Source organism: Sminthopsis crassicaudata, chromosome 3 (genome assembly GCF_048593235.1).
Source record: "Sminthopsis crassicaudata isolate SCR6 chromosome 3, ASM4859323v1, whole genome shotgun sequence".
Taxonomy (NCBI): domain Eukaryota; kingdom Metazoa; phylum Chordata; class Mammalia; order Dasyuromorphia; family Dasyuridae; genus Sminthopsis; species Sminthopsis crassicaudata.
Window position 1 is genome coordinate 403,714,676 of NC_133619.1, and position 18,805 is coordinate 403,733,480.

At 35.0% G+C, this 18,805-nt stretch overlaps 1 protein-coding gene across 5 annotated transcripts in view; it reads right to left on the bottom strand.

The window, feature by feature from the left end:
* Positions 1 to 2,673: 2,673 nt before the first annotated feature.
* SPATS2L (spermatogenesis associated serine rich 2 like) overlaps positions 2,674 to 18,805 on the bottom strand; it is a 220,663-nt gene continuing 204,531 nt past the window's right edge. For all 5 annotated transcript variants that reach the window (XM_074302748.1, XM_074302751.1, XM_074302752.1 and 2 more), the window contains exons 8-12: positions 17,200 to 17,258; positions 11,084 to 11,193; positions 9,475 to 9,577; positions 5,168 to 5,385; positions 2,674 to 3,559 (exon numbers count right to left, since the gene is read on the bottom strand). In XM_074302748.1, coding sequence (XP_074158849.1) covers positions 3,164 to 3,559; positions 5,168 to 5,385; positions 9,475 to 9,577; positions 11,084 to 11,193; positions 17,200 to 17,258 — 886 coding nt within the window. In that variant the 3' untranslated portion in view covers positions 2,674 to 3,163. The remainder of the gene's footprint in view (positions 3,560 to 5,167; positions 5,386 to 9,474; positions 9,578 to 11,083; positions 11,194 to 17,199; positions 17,259 to 18,805) is intronic.

The window sequence follows — 18,805 nt, forward strand, 5'->3', positions numbered from 1 at the left end:
TTTTAAAATTGTAGTTAAGACTGGAAACTCCATCAGAACAGGGATTTTGTCTTATATCTGTCTTATATCACATCATCTTATTCCTCTTTCCCCAGCACCTGATAAGTGTATTATACGTAGCAAGAGGTGCTTAATGTTTGTGAAATTGTATTTTCCCTTTTAGAAAATTTAAATTTTGGTTTCACCTATTTAACACAATTTTCCTAACTTTTATATTTGGTATCATATTCTTACATATACGCTTTTAGTACCAAAATTAAGCAGAGATATAAAATCTGCTACTCTTAAGCCACATATGACTTTTTAAAGTTCCATGTTGCTTTAGAAACAAGTGTAAAAGGAAAAAAAATTATCTTCACACATCACACAATTTAACATTCCAGCATCTGAGGCATACAATGGGACTCTAACCAGCATTCTATTCAGTAGAATTATTAAAGTTTTAAAATTTTTGTTATGTTTACAGCATTTTATTAATGAATCCTAGCTGTAATCCTTCATAATCCATGATCTAGGTAAAAAAGCTGCCCAGGTCTCCACTTTCCACTTCTCATGATTTTACCTAGATTAAGATCAATCCTAAACTTTTGTATAGTCAAGAATCACACAAATGACATCCTTGTCAAGATGTTTGATTGTTAGTCTCTTATTTGGTAGCTTTGACTTTATCTCATTGATTAGTTTATTTATAGGCTCATGGCTAAATGTTTTTTTTCCTGCTGATATTAGTAGGGATAATTGACATGTAAACAAAATCCTTTACATATATTCTTGGATATATTTGCATTTTTTTCTCTAAACTATTGTCTTCTAAGGGTAGTCAGTGAATTTTGAATTAGTTTGTTGAAATTTAGTGTATTGAGGTTTTCAGGCCTTGGCTTAACAGGAATACAAATGAAATTTTTGATTCTCTAATTCATTGTAATTGCACTTTAAAGATAACTTGAAGTTCAAAGACCTCTAAATTTCACAGGTGATTGAATTTAAAAAAAATCTTTTGAATTGCAGGTGAATTATACTATAATACTTTGAAAGTTTCATTTTCAATTTTTCCTGTTCCTCTGTTCCAGATCTCAAATTACACTTTGTTTTGTAACTCCCACATGCACTTATTATGTAATATTGCATGTTTTAGCAATTAGTATTGGTTATTTGATTCTCCTAGACCATAAGTTTCATAAAACAAGGATCACATTTTATGTAAATTTTAAATATAGGCAGCTGATTAGCTCAGTGCTAGATTGGGATATTAATCTTGCCTCATATAATTACAAGGCGTCTGATCCTGGGCAAGTCATTTAATCTGTCTGCCATATGTAAAATGAAGGTAATAAAGCACTTACATTTCAGACTTTTTATAAGGATGAAGTAAAATAATACAAATTATGCAAAACTTAAAATGTCATTGTAATAATAGCTTAAAAGTTTGCAAAGCATTTGGCAAGTATTTGATCTTCACAACAACCCTTTGTTATCATCACCATTTTATTATTATTATCAACATTTTATGTCTGAGGAAACAATTGAGACAAAGGTGTTAAATGACTTGCCTCTATAATCATATGGCTAGTAAAAGTCAGTCAGGATTTGGACTTAGAAGTCTTCCCAACTTTTAAAGTCCAGCATTCTAGCTGATTTATTATTTTCAAATGCCTAAGGTAGTATTCAGCTTAGAAAAGGTTTTTAATGTGTATTTTTTTTATCTTCATAGGTATTTTTGGAAGGAATTTTGAACCCTTAGTGAACTAGAGAAAAATAAAAATGTAAACAATTCTTAGACTGGTTGTTGTAGATGAAAGTTAGAAATGTTGCTACTTTTTAATATCTATATATGTGTATGCATACCCATATACACATTCATATGTGTATATCTGTGTATTTTATTACTGTTATGAATTAGCTTTTGCTTTTAATCTAAAAGGAACAGTGGGCACTTAAGGTATTGGCAGAGAACACTGGTATACATTGTAACTTGTAAACATAAGTTTGAAAGTTAATATGGGAATACACCAATTGTGGTGCTAGTTGTTTTTCTTCTATGTTTGAAGAAACAATTCTTCATTCCTTAAGTGTGTTCTGACATTTTGAATTTCTTTTAATTGCATGGGTGTCCCAGAGACTTCTCAAAACTTACTAGAGAGAACAAACAAATATCCTCTTGTGTTTGGCAAAGTAAGGGTACTGATGCTGTACTAAGTGCTGGATGATTCTGTGAAGAGAGCTGGTGAACATGGGGTGCTAAAATACTTGTGGAACACCAGGAGCTGAAAACTAGCAATTGTCCAAGGAAGCTGACCAGTAAGTCCTCTGATACACTGAAGCAGTATCATAAACAGCAGTCAGAGTTGGGGAATGATGAGAGGAAAGTCTAATTAAGTGAACTTATTAGGTTTGTTAAGACTACAGAAATCAATAAATTGAGCTTAGATCAGCTTCCCCTCTTCATACCTGGTAGGGTGGCCAAAATAATATGCATAGAGATGAATTTCTATGTGTGAAATTATCCTGATATACATGAAAAAGAGGAGTTTATTTTGCAGGAACTAAGTATACTTTTCCCAAGCAATATCATATGTCTCAAATGATTAATAGGTTGCCAACAAAGCACAATGTATAGTGCATTCAATAAAAATTAAGCTCGAACTAAGAATATCCACATAAGACCCAAACAAATGTCAAATGTAGCAATTTTAATAAAGCAATATATGTATATAATTTTTCAGAAAACACCAGATGTTCAATTCTACAAAAGCGCATATCATAGATCACTTTTGCCTGATCTTCAGGATTTGTTTTGCAACATTAACTTCTCTAAAAACAACCAACAGACTGATACAACTGCTACGACATAATAAAGTTGCTACTGGGCATTTGATCTTTAGTTTACATCTTGATTCGTCTAATGAATGAGTAAATACTGCTTGGCTAAAATGCAATGTCTTGATGAAAAGAAGCTTCAACGCATCAAGCAAAGCCATGAAAGGTATGAAGCAAGCTATAGCTGATTATTAGAATGGGTACAAATTATTATCAAGAGAAGATGTCTTGACGATATAGGATTTGCATACTCTGATCAACTCTCTTGGCAGCAATTAGATCAGCACCTTGGGCAGGGAACCAAAACTGGGTGAAAGCTGCTTTTCTCTTTTTTAGGAATGATAGTTTAGGCCACCAAAGTCACAGCTGGCACAGAGAGAACTGCAGCATCTGCTGATACTTCTATTCTTGTGGGACAGAGATTACACTGAGTAACCCTAGCAACACTCCCACGGAAAGGCCTGGCCTCAGGGGTGTCTACTGCATGCTGCTTTCGCCTGGGCTTTTCTGAATGAGCCTGGTTTTCAGGGGCCTTGGTTGCCATGGGTGACTCTTGGTTTTTGGTGATACCCTTATTTTTTGGCCGGAAGTTATTGTGCTGTTGTCTTCTATGATCATGTCTTGGATTGCCCTTTATGGGATAATCTGCTTCATTAATGTTGCCTTGTGATTTGGCAGCCCCATTCAGCCTGTTGTTATGATACTGTGGATTAAATCTTCGTCTCTGGTTAGAAGGGCCATTCTACCAAAAAGGAAAACAATTAGCTGTTAGACAGTTTTGACTTTGTGTTAGCTTTAAGACTGCAGGGAAAAACCCAAACTAGGAATATTATTAGTCATTATGTCTCTAAGTCAACGTATGTTCCCTCCCACCCCCAAAAGAATATGACAGCTTACAAAATTTTGGATCTCAAAGAATAAAACTTTTAGCTGTATTTAAAGCACAAATAAGACATTTACATAAAGATTTGTATCAATTGAAATGAATAAATGAAATGTTCCAGGTCAATATGCTGGTTTAAAACTTGTAAAAAAAAAATTAAGAAAAAAAGGACCTGTTTTCAGTGTTAATAAGAATTTTGTTATTCTAGGTGCATTAAAGATAAGTCAATTTAGCATAGGTAAGAGATAGTGTTCTGCAGCTATAAGAAGGCTTCTTTTGACTGAACTTAATTAACATCAATATTAAATTACATTTAATATTCTGTGAAAGTGAGAGAGACATCTTTTAAAGACACATTACAGGAACAGTAGGAAAGTTAAGAAAACAACCCCTTGGAACCAGTATTTAAGGCTTCTATGTTGTTTTGGAAAGGTATGGGGAGGAAGTGACCATTTGCTTATGTAGTGAAAAAGTAATCATAAGAACAGCTCATGCTGTTTTAATATGTGATCCTCCTTGAAAATTCATTTCCAACAAAAAGAAAAATGGATATGGCTTATAATCTATAAACTAGACATAAATGATACAGTAACATCAACTAAAATAAGGTACATGTAGTCCTAGTTCCAATTCCATTCTGTATTTGCACAAGCCACTTTCATCTATGAAAAAGTTATTGGAAATAAAATTATGGTGGTAGGGGCAGCTAGGTGGCACAGTAGATAGAGCACCAGCCCTGAAGTCAGAAGGACCTGAGTTCAAATTTGGCCTCAGACACTTAACACTTCCTAGTTGTGTGAGCCTGGGCAAGTCACTTAACCCCAAATGCCTCAGCAAAAAAAAAAATAAAAAAAAATATAGAGGTAATTGGGAATTAATTAAAATATATTTGAATGGATTCTTTGGTAACAGTTTTTTTCCAACTCCTATGCAGATTCTCTTCTCACCATCACTTTTTGTCAAAATACATATAAAGTTAGAACTTTCGAATATAGGAAATCCCAGATAATTCTCATGATGGCAACCCAAAAGCATGAAACTTCAAAGAGACCGGAATAATGGAAATTAGTCATATTACTTAAAGAGTAAATTAAAGAGGCAGGGAGATATAGAATTTAGTGTCTTAATAATCTCTTTTCCCCCTACAACTAGAAAAAATGAGCTGGATATTAGCTAACTGACTAGATGATACTAGAAGACTTGCAGTCTCTCATAATCTTCATAGAGCAACAGTAGTTACAGTGCTAGACCTAATATTTAGAAGATCTGAGTTCAAATCTGGCCTCAGACACATTCTGGCCATGTGACTTTCAGTCACTTAACCTTGTGTGCCTCCGTTTCTTCCTCTGTGAAGTGAGCTGGAGAAGGAGATGGCAAACCATTCCAGTATCTTTGCCAAGAAAACCCCCAATGGAAGCATGAAGAGTGACTGAACACCACCCCTAACCTTGACTAGGTTTGCCTTACCTGTTTAGTAGCTGGTATGACTTGGGGAGAGGTTTCATTGGTATTTGGAAGATTACTTGGCATTTTAGTGATAGCTGCTTTGTTGTCAGAGGTCTTATGACTTGGTGGTTTTCGGTTATAGATGTTCTGTTTTCCAGATGTGGTGGTGTGTGAAGTCACCACAGGCAGCAGGGAGCTACAGGGTGTTCTTGAGGAATAATTGTTTTTTGGATGTGAAACTGAAAAACAACAACAACAAAAAGTAATATTGTGTTAGAGGGTGTGAAATTAACATTGGTACCTCAATAATTCACCAGTGAATTATATATATTTTCCTTGCTTATTTTGTAGATAAGAAAACTGTTAGTTGATGGGTTCATTTTCAACCTGCAGCACCCCTTCTAGATGCTAAGGTTCAGACTGATCAGTATTTCTAAAATGTTTTATATTTATTAATGCTGTGTTATCTGGCACTTTGTTAAAGAGAAACCCTTTTTTATGTACTTCTCACAATAAAGCTTCTGACCAGTAACTATTACAAGTGATTCCAAAGGTCACTTAATGAGATGGTCCAGTCTAGCTCCTCTGAAGGGCTCAGAATAAGTCCTTGTCAGAATAAGGAAAAGTCCTTGACCCACGTTGTGGACACCAATTTGTAATGTGCTGTTGTCTCCAGAAGCTGCCGATCGCTCTCTGGGAGGAGATCTGCTGTGTCAACTCAAATCTCTCGGACAAATTCTTCTTCCTGTAGAGAGCCCTTGTCTCCAGACAGTTGCCGTTAACTCTCGTCCAGAGAAGTGACTTCACTTCCTGCAGAGAGGCAAATCAAGCCTGGTGTAGAGCAGAGACTGACTATCTCTGGAGTGCTGCCCTCTTTATCCTCCCAGAGAATGGGCGTGGAATAATGCAAGGGCTTCTGGGAAGAACCACTTCAACCAATGAACTTGCTCCTCCCAAGCATGAAAGCTCTTCCCCAGGAATTCACAAGTCAAACTACCAGGAAAGGAGGGAACTAAAAAATTGTCAAGTACCGATTTAGTACTTAGTAAAAACCCAATATCTCATTATCTCATTAGCACTTAGTAAGAATCTAACAACTTAAAGTAGAGTAGAAACTAAGCTGGTACACTCTGGAGTTAAGCTGCTAGAAAACTAATATTTGAAGTTCCTGTTGCTTTTCCAAAATGTAACTTTTCTGACAAATGATGATGACTTTTATTATAGGTCCTAGAAAAGAGAGCAAGAAAAGAAGGACTTGGCAGCTAAGTGATGCAGTAGTTAGAGCACCAGCCCTAAAGTCAGGAGGGTGTGAGTTCTCAAGACACTTAACACTTCCTAGCTGTGTGACCCTGGACAAGTTACTTAAACCCAATTGCCTCAGGGGAAAAAAAAGAAAAAGAAAAGCAAAGCAGGATTTTACAATTCAGAATTCACTTGAGTTTTTATTAACTATGCTGGATATTTTTTTTACTAGACCTTAAGACACCAGCTTTCTCTTTTACTCAGAAGACAGCTCTTTTGATTTCCATGAGGAATGGCATGATTTAGGACTTTCCCATGGGATTGATAATCACCAATTTGGATTGAATCCTGGGGGCTGGAAACACCACCAACAAAAATTCATGGGCTGAGCTAATTATTCCATTTCATGTTGGTTACTTTTCTTTGTTTCTTTTTAAAACCAGCATTTCTTAGCAGTCGTGTCATGTACAACGAAAGAGCTTTATAACCCCACTGTTAGTCTGCTATTGCTTGGGCTTTCTCTCATTAAGTTCTGAGGAAAGAAAGGAACAATCCACTGAGGGTTGCTTCTTGTCTTGACTACTTGGCAAAGGCATGTATCTCCCCACTAGATGGCACTGGAATGAAGACCATGCCTCAGGCAGAGCTGTGAATCATCTCTGGAGATTCAGAAGGTGAAGACACAGGACAGGCACTGAGCATTCACTTTGTTTTTGTCTAGAAAGCCCGGGCAGAAACTGTGACAGTCAGTCAGTCAGGCTCTCTATTAGACATTATACACTTTGCTCTCCCTTTCAAGAAAAAAAGCCTGGAAGAGAATGGAGAAGGCTGGGCATATTTCTTCTGAAGAAATTGAGAGTGTAAAGAAAAGATAACCTTTTGAAACTGCAATCAATTCTGTTATTCAGGTTTAAATCTACTTGTTTGTAGATCTTCCAGGCCATTGGCTTTCCTTTTTCCCTCCTTCTGATGTCTTTGATCTATTGTATCAATCGTTCCCAACTTCCAACTGGAGAATGGCTTGAAATTGGGAAAATAGTGTTTGAAGTTTGACTGTTAGGTCAAGTTAAGGTTTAATGTGGGACAAAATAGGCTAATTATCTGAAATGAAGTCTTTATTTACAACCATGAAGTTGTACTTTGTCTTTGACCAAAGAAAAGAGTAGATTCTAAGCTCAAGGACACACTGAACAGATAGCAGCTGGAACACTTTAAAACACAAGTGACTATATTATCAGATTAGGAAGGCTAATGTAGAATCACAGCTGTTTTAAATAAGAATAGTTTAGCTATTATCTACCATTGTGCTCTTCTAGAGCAGTATCATGAACCCTTTTGACAATCTGGCTTCAGAAACCTCAGAACTCTTGCTTAGACTAATGATTTTAAATGTAGCAAATAAAATACATAGGATTTAAAGGATATATTTAAATAAGTTATCAAAATACATGGATATGTTTTATATATACACACATGTATATAAATGTATATATGTGTGTATATTCATGATAGTATATATGTATAATACACATATGCACATATACATACATATGAAGCAGATTCACAAACCATAGGGTAAGATCCCCTGCTGTATAGGTAGTTCTTCGTTACTCCTGCTATATTACTGTATCAACTTTTCTTGATTATACATTTCTAAAATCTTTTATGTCATTTCTAGCACACAAATCATTGTTGGTAACATGTACTCTCTACAAACTGACCATGTTTTTTTGTCTATTGGATCAGTTGCAGTTTAGTTCTCTGGACACTGTGGTAATCCATATTACGAGGTAAATATTTGTGCTTAAAAGACTGTTTTGTGTGTGTGTGTGAGAGAGAGAGAGAGAGAGAGAGAGAGAGAGAGAGAGAGAGAGAGAGAAAAAACTCAATTTCCAAAATGTAGTCCAGCTAGTTTTCTTCATTTTATTCAATTATGGGCCCAACTCATCTATCTTCAGTATATTTACAGATGGATTAAATCCTTGAACTATTTATTAACTGCATGCTATGATCTGGGCAACATGCATTGTTCTTCACTTAATTTCTCCTATGTGGTTTATCAGGCTGATTCCTTCTGAGTATTTGTGAAAAGTCCCAATAAGTATTCTGGGACTTACAACAGTCAGCATATTGTAAGTTACAAATAGGAGCATCTAAAGGACCTTACCAATTAGAGTGTCCCTTTTCTATTTGTTGCTTGTCCAGGATATTCTCCTTGACAGCTACGCACATCTTAGACCTATTTTATGCCTCACTTAATATTCAGAAACAGAGGTCTGTTGAACAGCTATGTGTGTTGTTACATCTATCAAGAAATATTGTAGGTGTGTAACATATGCATGGGAGACACCTTGTGAAAGAAAAGATCACTTGTATACTCTAGTGAATAGATTTAAAATCTACAAACAATAAATTCATTCAGATCTTGTATTGTATATATGTATGTATGTTATGTATATGTCAATCCAGTGACTAAAGATGTAGCAAGCAATGGGAAGCCAAAATCTTCTCATTTCTCTTCTCATATAGTCATCAATATGTATGTAGATCATTCTTATATAGACTGAATTTACAAGGGTGAGAAAACAGGCACAATACTTAGTAGTTGCTAATATCTCTTCAATCACCTTTTTGGGGGCAACAGTCCATCATTTTTCCTTCCTTTTGTGGGAATTTTAAAAACTGATCCCTGAATGTTACCTTCAGGATTGATTTCTTCTGTAAATACATGATCAGGTCCAACAGCTTGCTCCTCCTGACTTCATCTTCTATGTTATTTTTACTTTTATCATTTAATACCTTGTATGTTAGGGATGTTTGAGTCCAAATGTGATTGTGGGTTTCACTTACCTTAAGAAATACTCTATACCTATAGAAATATTCTTAAATCTATTCTATTTTGCATTTAGAGAATGATCTTAATTAAATGAGTACCTAATATTCTCTACCACCAACTACAATTTGATAAAAGGATGATTAAAATACTGATCTATGTTTTAGAGTTGGTAGGATGAGGACTGTGCATGTTATAGATAACTGAAAATCATAAAGTAATCCACAGAACTCATAAAATGTGCAAGACTCACTTTCTCCACAGAGCATGATTTGGGTCTTTAGCTGTTCGATGTCACAGGAGAACCTAGCAGATCTTCCTAGTTCTTCATCATATTTGCGTTCACTGACAAAGTGCTTAAGAGAAGGACAATTAGACATTAAAGTAAAAAAAAAAAAGTTAGTGGAAATATTCTTCAGTGTCTCTAAATACAGGAATAGTCAAGTCATCAATCTAATTCATTTGTAATAAAAATGCCATGGAAAAATTAGTTTGAATTTCTTTGCTTGGTCTGGTCCGTCCCCTGCCCCAACCTTATTGCTGATACATCCAGTTCCTTCTTGACTCCTAGCATACGGCTGATCTTATGGTATTAGTACCCATTCTAGGAGAATCTGCATTTTAATTAGGAACTCTGGAAGTCCTAAAAGCTTTCTGCACTCTGTGGCATGAATCTCTAACAAAAGACTTTCAAGAATTTTTACAGGCTCTCAGTGATATGTTTCTGGTGATGTTCTCTGCCTTATGCTCCCCAAATGACCTTATGTGAGTAGGTCCTGACTCTTCTATTCATAAGGCCATACCCACCCAAAGAAGGAGGAAGAAAACTGTCTCCTTCTCAGTTCTCTCAGTCTCCTCTCAAACTAGGATTATGATAAACTAAGCAGAGATGATCTCTTCTGAAGATGGCCTTGCTTGAGCTTATTCCAATCCTGTACTCCTTCAGTTACTCTAGAAGACTTCTCTGGAGATTTTTTGGATGGAGAGGGGGGAAACATATACAGAGATAAGGTACAGAGGAGGATCATAGGTTTAGGACTAGATGGGACCTCAGTTCATTTGATTCGATCATTTTAAAGATGACAACATTAAGATGTACACAAATTAGATTATTTGGTCAAAGTTGCCGAGTCAGAGCTGGGATTTAAATTTAGGTCTGAGATTTGAACAACATTGACTCCAGGATGTTTAGAATGTCTTCTTATTTTAAGAAAGTATTCTGGACATGGGGCTGAGTTATGTATTAATAACATATTTATAGAATACATGTGAATATACTAGAATTGCACATATTTAGCACACAATGGACTAGTTGCTTTTTAGGGGCCAGGTTGGGGAAGGAGAAAAAATCTGGAACACAAAGTTTTACAAGGGTGAATGTTGAAAACTATCTTTTGCATGTATTTTGAAAATAAAAAGCTATTATTAAAAAAAAAAAAAACTTCTACACCAACCTTTGGTCTGTTCAAACGTTTGAATTTAAAATTCTCAGTCATAAAAAGTTCTGTTTCTATTTCTGTCACCATCTCTTTTGCCACAATAATACACACACACACACACACACACACACACACACACACACACACACACACACATATACACACACCTCTCTAGCCCACTTCTTCTGGTCATGTTCTCAATAAATAATATAACAAAAGTTTATTCCTTCTCCTTTATGATAATAAATCCTTCCATACATTTTTATATTTAAATACTGTTATTTAGTGACTTTTACCCCTCTCTAGTCTCCATTTCAACATAGCATATTATGTCAAATTCTTAGAAAAAACACTATGTGAATGCAAAACAAAAATAATGGTGAATGCGCTCAGCATTCAGACTTTTGACATTTCACAACTTACCTTAATTTCTGCCCGGAGTTCAGCCAGCTGCACCTCAGCCATCTGACTGGATAGATCAGTAAGTCTCTTTAATTCTTCAGCTTTTTTCTGACGAGCAGTCAGAATTTCCACTGCCAAAGAAGGAAAAATAATATATTAAGGGCAGAAATTTAAACATCAAATACATATTTTAAAATCAATTTTCCTTTTTTATATTGACTTTTGAATACATAGTCATGCTGTTTTTTGATCTGGTCACTGAAGCTGGTTCCCTATGCAAATTATTATTAATTGCTATCTAAACTTCCCTATGTTTTTAATCTCACAAACTATTCCTCCTCTTCTTCCTAATTAACAATCTTCCTCCCTACCTTTTTACCTTCTCTATTCCATTTTCTGTCAAAAGTTCAAAAAAGGCACCTCATCTAATTTTTTTTTGAAGATCTCAAATTTCAAATGAGGAAACAAACATTTTAAAAAAGAGAAACAAATATCTTAAAATGGAGATTGTGAAAAGCAACTTTAAATTCCATGTAAATCTAAATCACTGTGTGATGCATAGGAATACATTGTTAAGAAAAAAAATATTTTGTTCTATATCCTGAAAAATACCTAGAAAATATCTAGTACTCATGCTACTTTTTTAAATAAATGAAACATCAAATAATAAAATAGAATTGATGGGTATATTCTATATTTCATCAATCCAGATTCACTTAGGACAATTAACTGCTATTTGAGTCACATCTATATGACTTGATACCAAGTACTTTGAGGGAGCTAAAAGGTTCCCAGATGCCTCTGCTCTGATGATATGTTTCCATTCTACAAAAGGAGTCAAGTTCCAAATCTAAGTATTTCATGTCTGTATTGTAAATGTCCCAGAAGGCACATTTGTTAGAGTAAGTCAATGCCAACTTGAACTGGAATGGTCCAAGAAGAGTATTCTTCAGCATCTGCACATGTGGAGAAGACGCTAGGGAGTTCTTAGCCTCTATATTTTCATGCATCTGTCAGCTAAATTCCAGATTCAAATAGACTTAGTAGCCCACAGACATTTCATGTGAATTATGACAGTTCCTAACATACATTAGAGCCTATAAAACAGCGAATAAAAACACATATTGTAAGACTACATTTTCAATATTATCTTTTAACAAATTCTTATATCTCATTTAAGTTCTACAATCACTGGCCCCCTTTCAATTAGACAAACACTATCATAAGAAAATATATAAATGAGAATGTATGTACAGTCAATCATTTTAAATTCTTAGGTTCACCCCTAGGACTACAGGGTCAAATAATATATTTGATTGTAAGAAAGATAGAAACTATCAAAAAGAGGCATTTAAATGCCTGCATGAAACAAAGAAAAGAATGAATAAAGAGTTAAAATACCTTACAAACCCATATTCCATGTCATTAGACTGTGATAGACATATCTTTTTATAAAACTTAACAGTGATAGTGATGTTGTGATATTAATAAAATAATCAAGCCATAAATCATGTAGCCCAATTGAATGTTGGGCTGTTACAATTCCTTTTTGATTACTTACCCCCCCTCCCCTGCTTTACCAAAGCACATATCCAAGGAGGAATTGATCTGTGCTGTACAGCCTCTCAGAATATGTAGAAACCTGCTAAAATATTCAAATTTTTTTTGTACTTTTCCCTTTGTTTATGGGGATGGTGAGGGTGGGGGTGGTGGCAGTGGTAGAGATTTAGATGAAAGATGTGGGAAAAGATGATATTTTGGGTGATTTATTACCAGGATGGAATTAGAGGAAAGTAATAGTTGGTTTTGGGTGGGGGGTTTTGTTGTTGTTTTTAACCAAAGTGATCACTTGAAAGTTCCTGAGATTAGTGACTCTGGAAAACAATTTGGAATTATGCTAAAAAAAATCTTTTTTCTAAAATACCCCAATTCCTTTCACTCAGAGGTCAAAGCAATGATTACACATATATCTTAACAAGAACTTAAATGGAAAGAAAGGTTTACATGTGTATGTATATGTGTGCACATACATATATGTATTCATAGCAGCACTTTTTTCTTTATTATTATCATTATTTATTTATTTATTTTTGCAGAGGCAATTGGGATTAAGTGACTTGCCCAGGGTCACACAACCAGGAAGTGTTAAGGGTCTGAGACCACATTTGAACTCAGGTCCTCCTGAATTCAGGGCTGGTGCTCAATAGCAGCAGTTTTATGGTAGAAAAGAACTAGAAACAAAATAGATGCCCATAAATTTGGTACATAAATGTCATGGATATTACTGAGTCATGAGAGAAGATGGATTTGAAGTACAGTATCCAGAGAAGCATGGGGGTGGGGAGGACAAAATGAACTGCTGCAGGAAGGGCAAAACAATTATTTACATAGATTATAACTATGTAAGTGGAAAGAATAGCATCAAGTCAAAGGACTTGGGTTCAAATCCTGATGATGACGTTTACTAGGTCTATCATCTTTGACAAATTTTATTTTCTTATGCCAGTTTCCTGAGGTCTATGAAATGAGAGGATTGGATAGATGGCCTCTAATTTCTCTTCAGCTCTAAAGCTACAATCCTATGGACAAATGAATGCTACATATTTATAAAAACAAGACTTGAAGAAAACATTGAGAAAATCCAGCTCCCTTTTGATTTTGTAGAGGTGAAGGACTGTGGAAGACTTTATAGAAGTGAAAAACAACAAATTACATACATTTTAACAATTGGTCAATATTTTGCTGAACTGCTTCTCCCCTCCTCCATCTTTCTCTTCTTTATTACAAGGGATAATTCACTATGTAGTAACTGGAAGGGATATGTTCATAAATATAAAAACAAAAGCTATCAATACACATTTTAAATTTTAAAAAGAAAATAAGTGTCTGGGACCCAAAATTTTCTTGCCAATTCAACTTGAAAAAATGTAGGATTGGAAGTCCAGAGGCTTTTTTTTTTCAGAACCATAAAAAAGGAAAGAGATGAGATGGTCCTGAATATTCAAGATAAAACTGCTAGAATAATAAAAAACATAAAGTATTATCTGTAAAGCACATCAGAGTGTATCTTGTCCACCCTCCTCACTTTCCAGATGAGGAAACTGAGACCTAGAAAAATTAAAACAGCTCATTCAGGCTCATGAAGCTAGACTTACAAGTGAAACATTCTTAATCCAACCATTGTCAGTTCCCAAAGAGAACTAGTAATGCTTTCTGACTTTTTTTTTTTAATATGTGATTTTGACATTTGACATGTCTAACTGACAATTAGATATCATTGCTCTTCTTTTGAGGCAGTAAGACTTTAGCATTCACAACAATAGCAGTCAAAAACCAAAGACTCCATCCAAAAGCACATGAATGGGCCCCCAAATAAGATTGCAGGTGCAGAGTTTTCAGCCAATTCCTTCCACTCTCAAGTTAATGTAAATGTGCATGTAAATGAAGACATGTGCATCAGCAAGTCTTTGGAAGCATTTTACATATATTCTACATTAACATTTCAAAGATATTCATTATGAAAAAGCCTTAAAACTTCAGATCTAAAGCGGTGCTTCTTTTGGGGGCCAGTATTATCACCTCAAAGACATCAGTCAAAGATTCAGGACTGAATCTGAGTTTCATTTGATCATGTCAGTATAAATAGAATTATAAAGAAGTTTTGAAACTATCATTTTTCTCCCCAGAAATATGAAAGAGAAGAACTTTTGAATAAGAAACCTTATATATCACTTTATTCAGGACCTGATATATTAATATTACAGTATTATTTATGTTTTTTAAAAGTATCTAGAGTGCTGAAATGTATTTTCTCTGTTGGATAAAGTCCTTTAGAATTTTCGGAATACATTGGAATACAAGAATCATAGACTTCATGAGGTGAAAATTCTTTTAGAAATCATTGAGTTCAACTTCCTCATGTTACAGATGAGAAAATAGGTCCAAAAAAGTTAAATTATTGTCCATGATCATACAAATAGTCAATTTCAGAATTGGGACATGAAGTGAGTACTTCCTTTTCTCAGAACTGTATTTCTGTTTCAATGTACCACCTTCATTTCCACCTCTTAAAATCCCTGGTTAATTTCAAAATAAAACTCAAATACCACCTTTTATATGAAGCCTTTTCTTATCTCCCAAAGTGCTTGTATCTCCCCCAATTCTATGCCTAAAATTTACTTTGTTTATATTTATGTGGCTCTCTTGTTTTCTTTGATAATGTATGCTTTTTGAGATCAAGGGCTACACTTTTTTCTTTTTACGATTAGTGTTTAGTATTGTGTGATGTGTATTAATAGTCAATTAATGCTTGTTGTTTATACCATAATGATTCAGGATTTCTTATAAAGATGAATTATTTTAAATCTCTTTTAGGGAAGTTAATTACCAGAAATACTAGAGAAACTTTGCTATGATATTTCTTGAGTTGAAATTTTCTCTTTTTCTATCTACATTCAATATATTGAGAATGACTCCCCTTTAAAAAGGGTTTCTTCTCCTCCTCCTCCCCCTCCCCCTCCCCCTTCCCCTCCTCCTCCCCCTCCCCCTCCTCCTCCTCTTCCTCCTCCTTCTTCTTCTTCTTCTTCCTTCTTCTTCTTCTTCTTCCAGGTATTGCTTCATTTATTCATTTGTATCATCAATGCCTTGCACATGGTAGTTATTTAATATGTGTTGGTTGAGTGGATGATACAGAAAAAAGTTTTAGGAAAAGGAAGAGGGGAACAAAAGATTTTGGAATCAGGAACCTGGTTAAAATCCTGCTAAAGACTATTTTTATGATAAAGAAAAAAGTCACTTAAGCTCTCTATGCCCCAGGCAACTTTCTAAGGCTACAAATTGCTTATCTGCATGAGCAGAAAGGGCTAAAACTTTTGACTTCAAAAAAGAAGCCAGAAGAATGTTCAATATATAGAATTAGTGTGGTACAATGGATAAAGAGTTTAACTGCTTGAAGTCAGTAAAATGTGGGTTTAGATCTTACATCTGGTACTTATTTACTATGTCACTGAAAAAATCCCTTTTCTATGTGTCCCAGACAACTTTCTAAGAATGGCAGAAAATGGTGTAATAGAAAATATATTAGGTCACATTTCACTTCTAACAATCACTACCTAAGCAATCTTAAGCTAGTGACTTAATTTCTTTGGACCTCAGTTTCATCATCTGTAAACTGAAGGGGTGGACTCTAAAGTTCCTTCTACCTCTGATTCTCAGATCATATGATTAAGGATTTTATAGAAGGATCATGATGGAATTTCCACACCAGTATTTGTTTTCTCTGGGAAAATCCCAGACCTTTCACTTCTTTGCATATAGGCTCAACACTATGCTAGGTATTGTGTGGGAAGCTACAATCTCTTTCCTGAAGAAGCAGAGGAAGCAAGATGCATGAAACAACTGGAGAACAATTTGAAGATAATATCCAGGCGATTTCAAGATATTGTCTATTCACTTCATATAGAGGAGAGAAGTAGGAATTCGGAAAAAGGGACAGATCAATTTGATGTTCTGTTATACGCATGGAGGATGGATTCAGTTGATATAACTGCTTCAATTATGTGAGAATGGACTGTGTTCATAGTCCCAAACCATTCTAGGAGAGAAATACTCTTCAGAAATCCTTCAAACGTCAATACTTTTTGGCTTCTGATATGATTGCATAGAGAAGAAAAAAAAATCAGAATAGAACCCGAGGGCTTTTTTTTTTTTCCTGTGAGAAAATGATGTGATATTGCCCTAGCATTGTGATGAGAAAGCATTGCCAAGAGACTCTATACAGTAAAATCCACTGTTACCGCTCTCTCTGAAAGGTTATGAAAGTGATGAGGAAAACAAGCCAAGGCTGAGAAATGCAAAAATTGTGCTCATCCACTTTTACTGAAGAAAGATGATGTTCCATGAAAATGCAACCGTGTCATAACTACAGAGTCTGTGAAACCTTGCTAGCATGCCTCCTACACCTGCTGGGGAGTGTCATCAGAACTGAAGAAAAAACATTTACAATTCTATTGGCACTTTCTCATGATCTGCCACACTGCTTTGTTTGGAGTCAGAAGGACCACCATAATTTAATCTAGAAATTCCCCATCTGCCTTCAGAACCCAAAAGTCCACATTAGGTACTCATCCATTACTTACTTGCTTCTTCCTTAACTTTATCCATTTCTGCCATTAATGAAACTTCTTTGTCAATGATGCTGAAAGAAAAAGACAAATCATTAATGAAAGACTGACCAAACATTTTTAATCAGCTACGATTGCCAGGCATTGTATTTGGTCCTGGGATCAAAAAGGGAAAATTCCATGTCCTCAAGAACCTTATGTTACTCTGAGGGAAAGAAACAATTTGATAAACAATGAGTGAAAGAGAAATATGTTTTTAAAGAAAATTAAGGATTAATAAAAAAGCTACTACAAATTCTTGTGCTAGTTGTCACACTATTTATTTTACTTGCTCCAATGAAAGAAGGTAAGCTCTAAATGATATTTATTTTATCAATACCACCAGAACTTAATTCAATAAGTATTTACTGATCACATACTATATAAATAAGGCATTGTGTGCTAAGAGTTGAAGATGCAAAGATGAATAATTGCACTCACTGAAAATCCAGTTTTTACTAAAAATGCAACTGATACCTTGATATCTGGCTTCCAGATCATCTAAGTCACTTAGTAAATCCTCAGCTTTCTTCAAGTTGCAGCTTTCTACGGTCTGATATGGTGATATTTAGTTTTTCTGAGACAAGTGCTACATGACCTATTTACTTTTGAAATTAAAGTCAATTGAAATTAATTTTCTCTTGAAAATTTTGCAGAGCTCATTGCAGTAATTGGTGCCTCTGTGGGATATCACAAAAGCATGGTTGGAAATCACTGAGAATGATAACAGATTGATAGGAAAAACTAAACATGAACCACCTGGAGAATGAAGACATCTGTAGGGGCTTTGCAGCAAGTGACTTGGAAATGGTGTTTTGGAAGCTGTTTCCACTTAAGAAGTCCCAGAATTAATATGAATTGTGATGAACTCTCCTGGAGAGCTGTTAAAAGCTAGTCAGATACTTTGCATGACAACTATAGGATGTCATCAATTACTCAGAAATATAGCACAGCTTAATGTAAAAACATGATGGACTAGATACAATCATTTCTGTGACCAAAAGAACAATATGGAGAACAAACATGTTAATATTATGCTTATCTGTCTCACAAGAAAACACTGGCTCTATCCACTTTAGATATACATGGTTGTCTTGAGATAGTCACATCTAAGATTGCCTAGTTATTCATTATTAATATTTATTCATTTGATGATGATGATGATGATGTTGATGATGATGAAAATGTCAAAAGTATGGTGGCAAGAGTTCTGGCTTTGCATCACATTTGAGCTCTGCCACTTACTTTCTGATGACTTGGGGAATATATGAAACTTCTCTGGTTCTGTTTCCTCACCTGAAAAATGAAGGGATTGGACAGGATGCCTTCTAAGTCCCATTCCAGCTTTAGAACTATTGTCCTAAGATCCTAGTAACTTATATTTATATATCATTTTAAAGTCTGTAATGCATTTTGGATATACTTTCTTACTGGAGTATCATACCTAACCTGTGAAGTAGTTAAAATAGGTATTATTATTTTTACTTTGCATATGAGGAACCTGAGACTGAGAGAATTAGCCATGGTTAGGCAGCTAAGAAGTGTCAGAGGTATGATTTAAATTTGGATCTTCACAGATGTA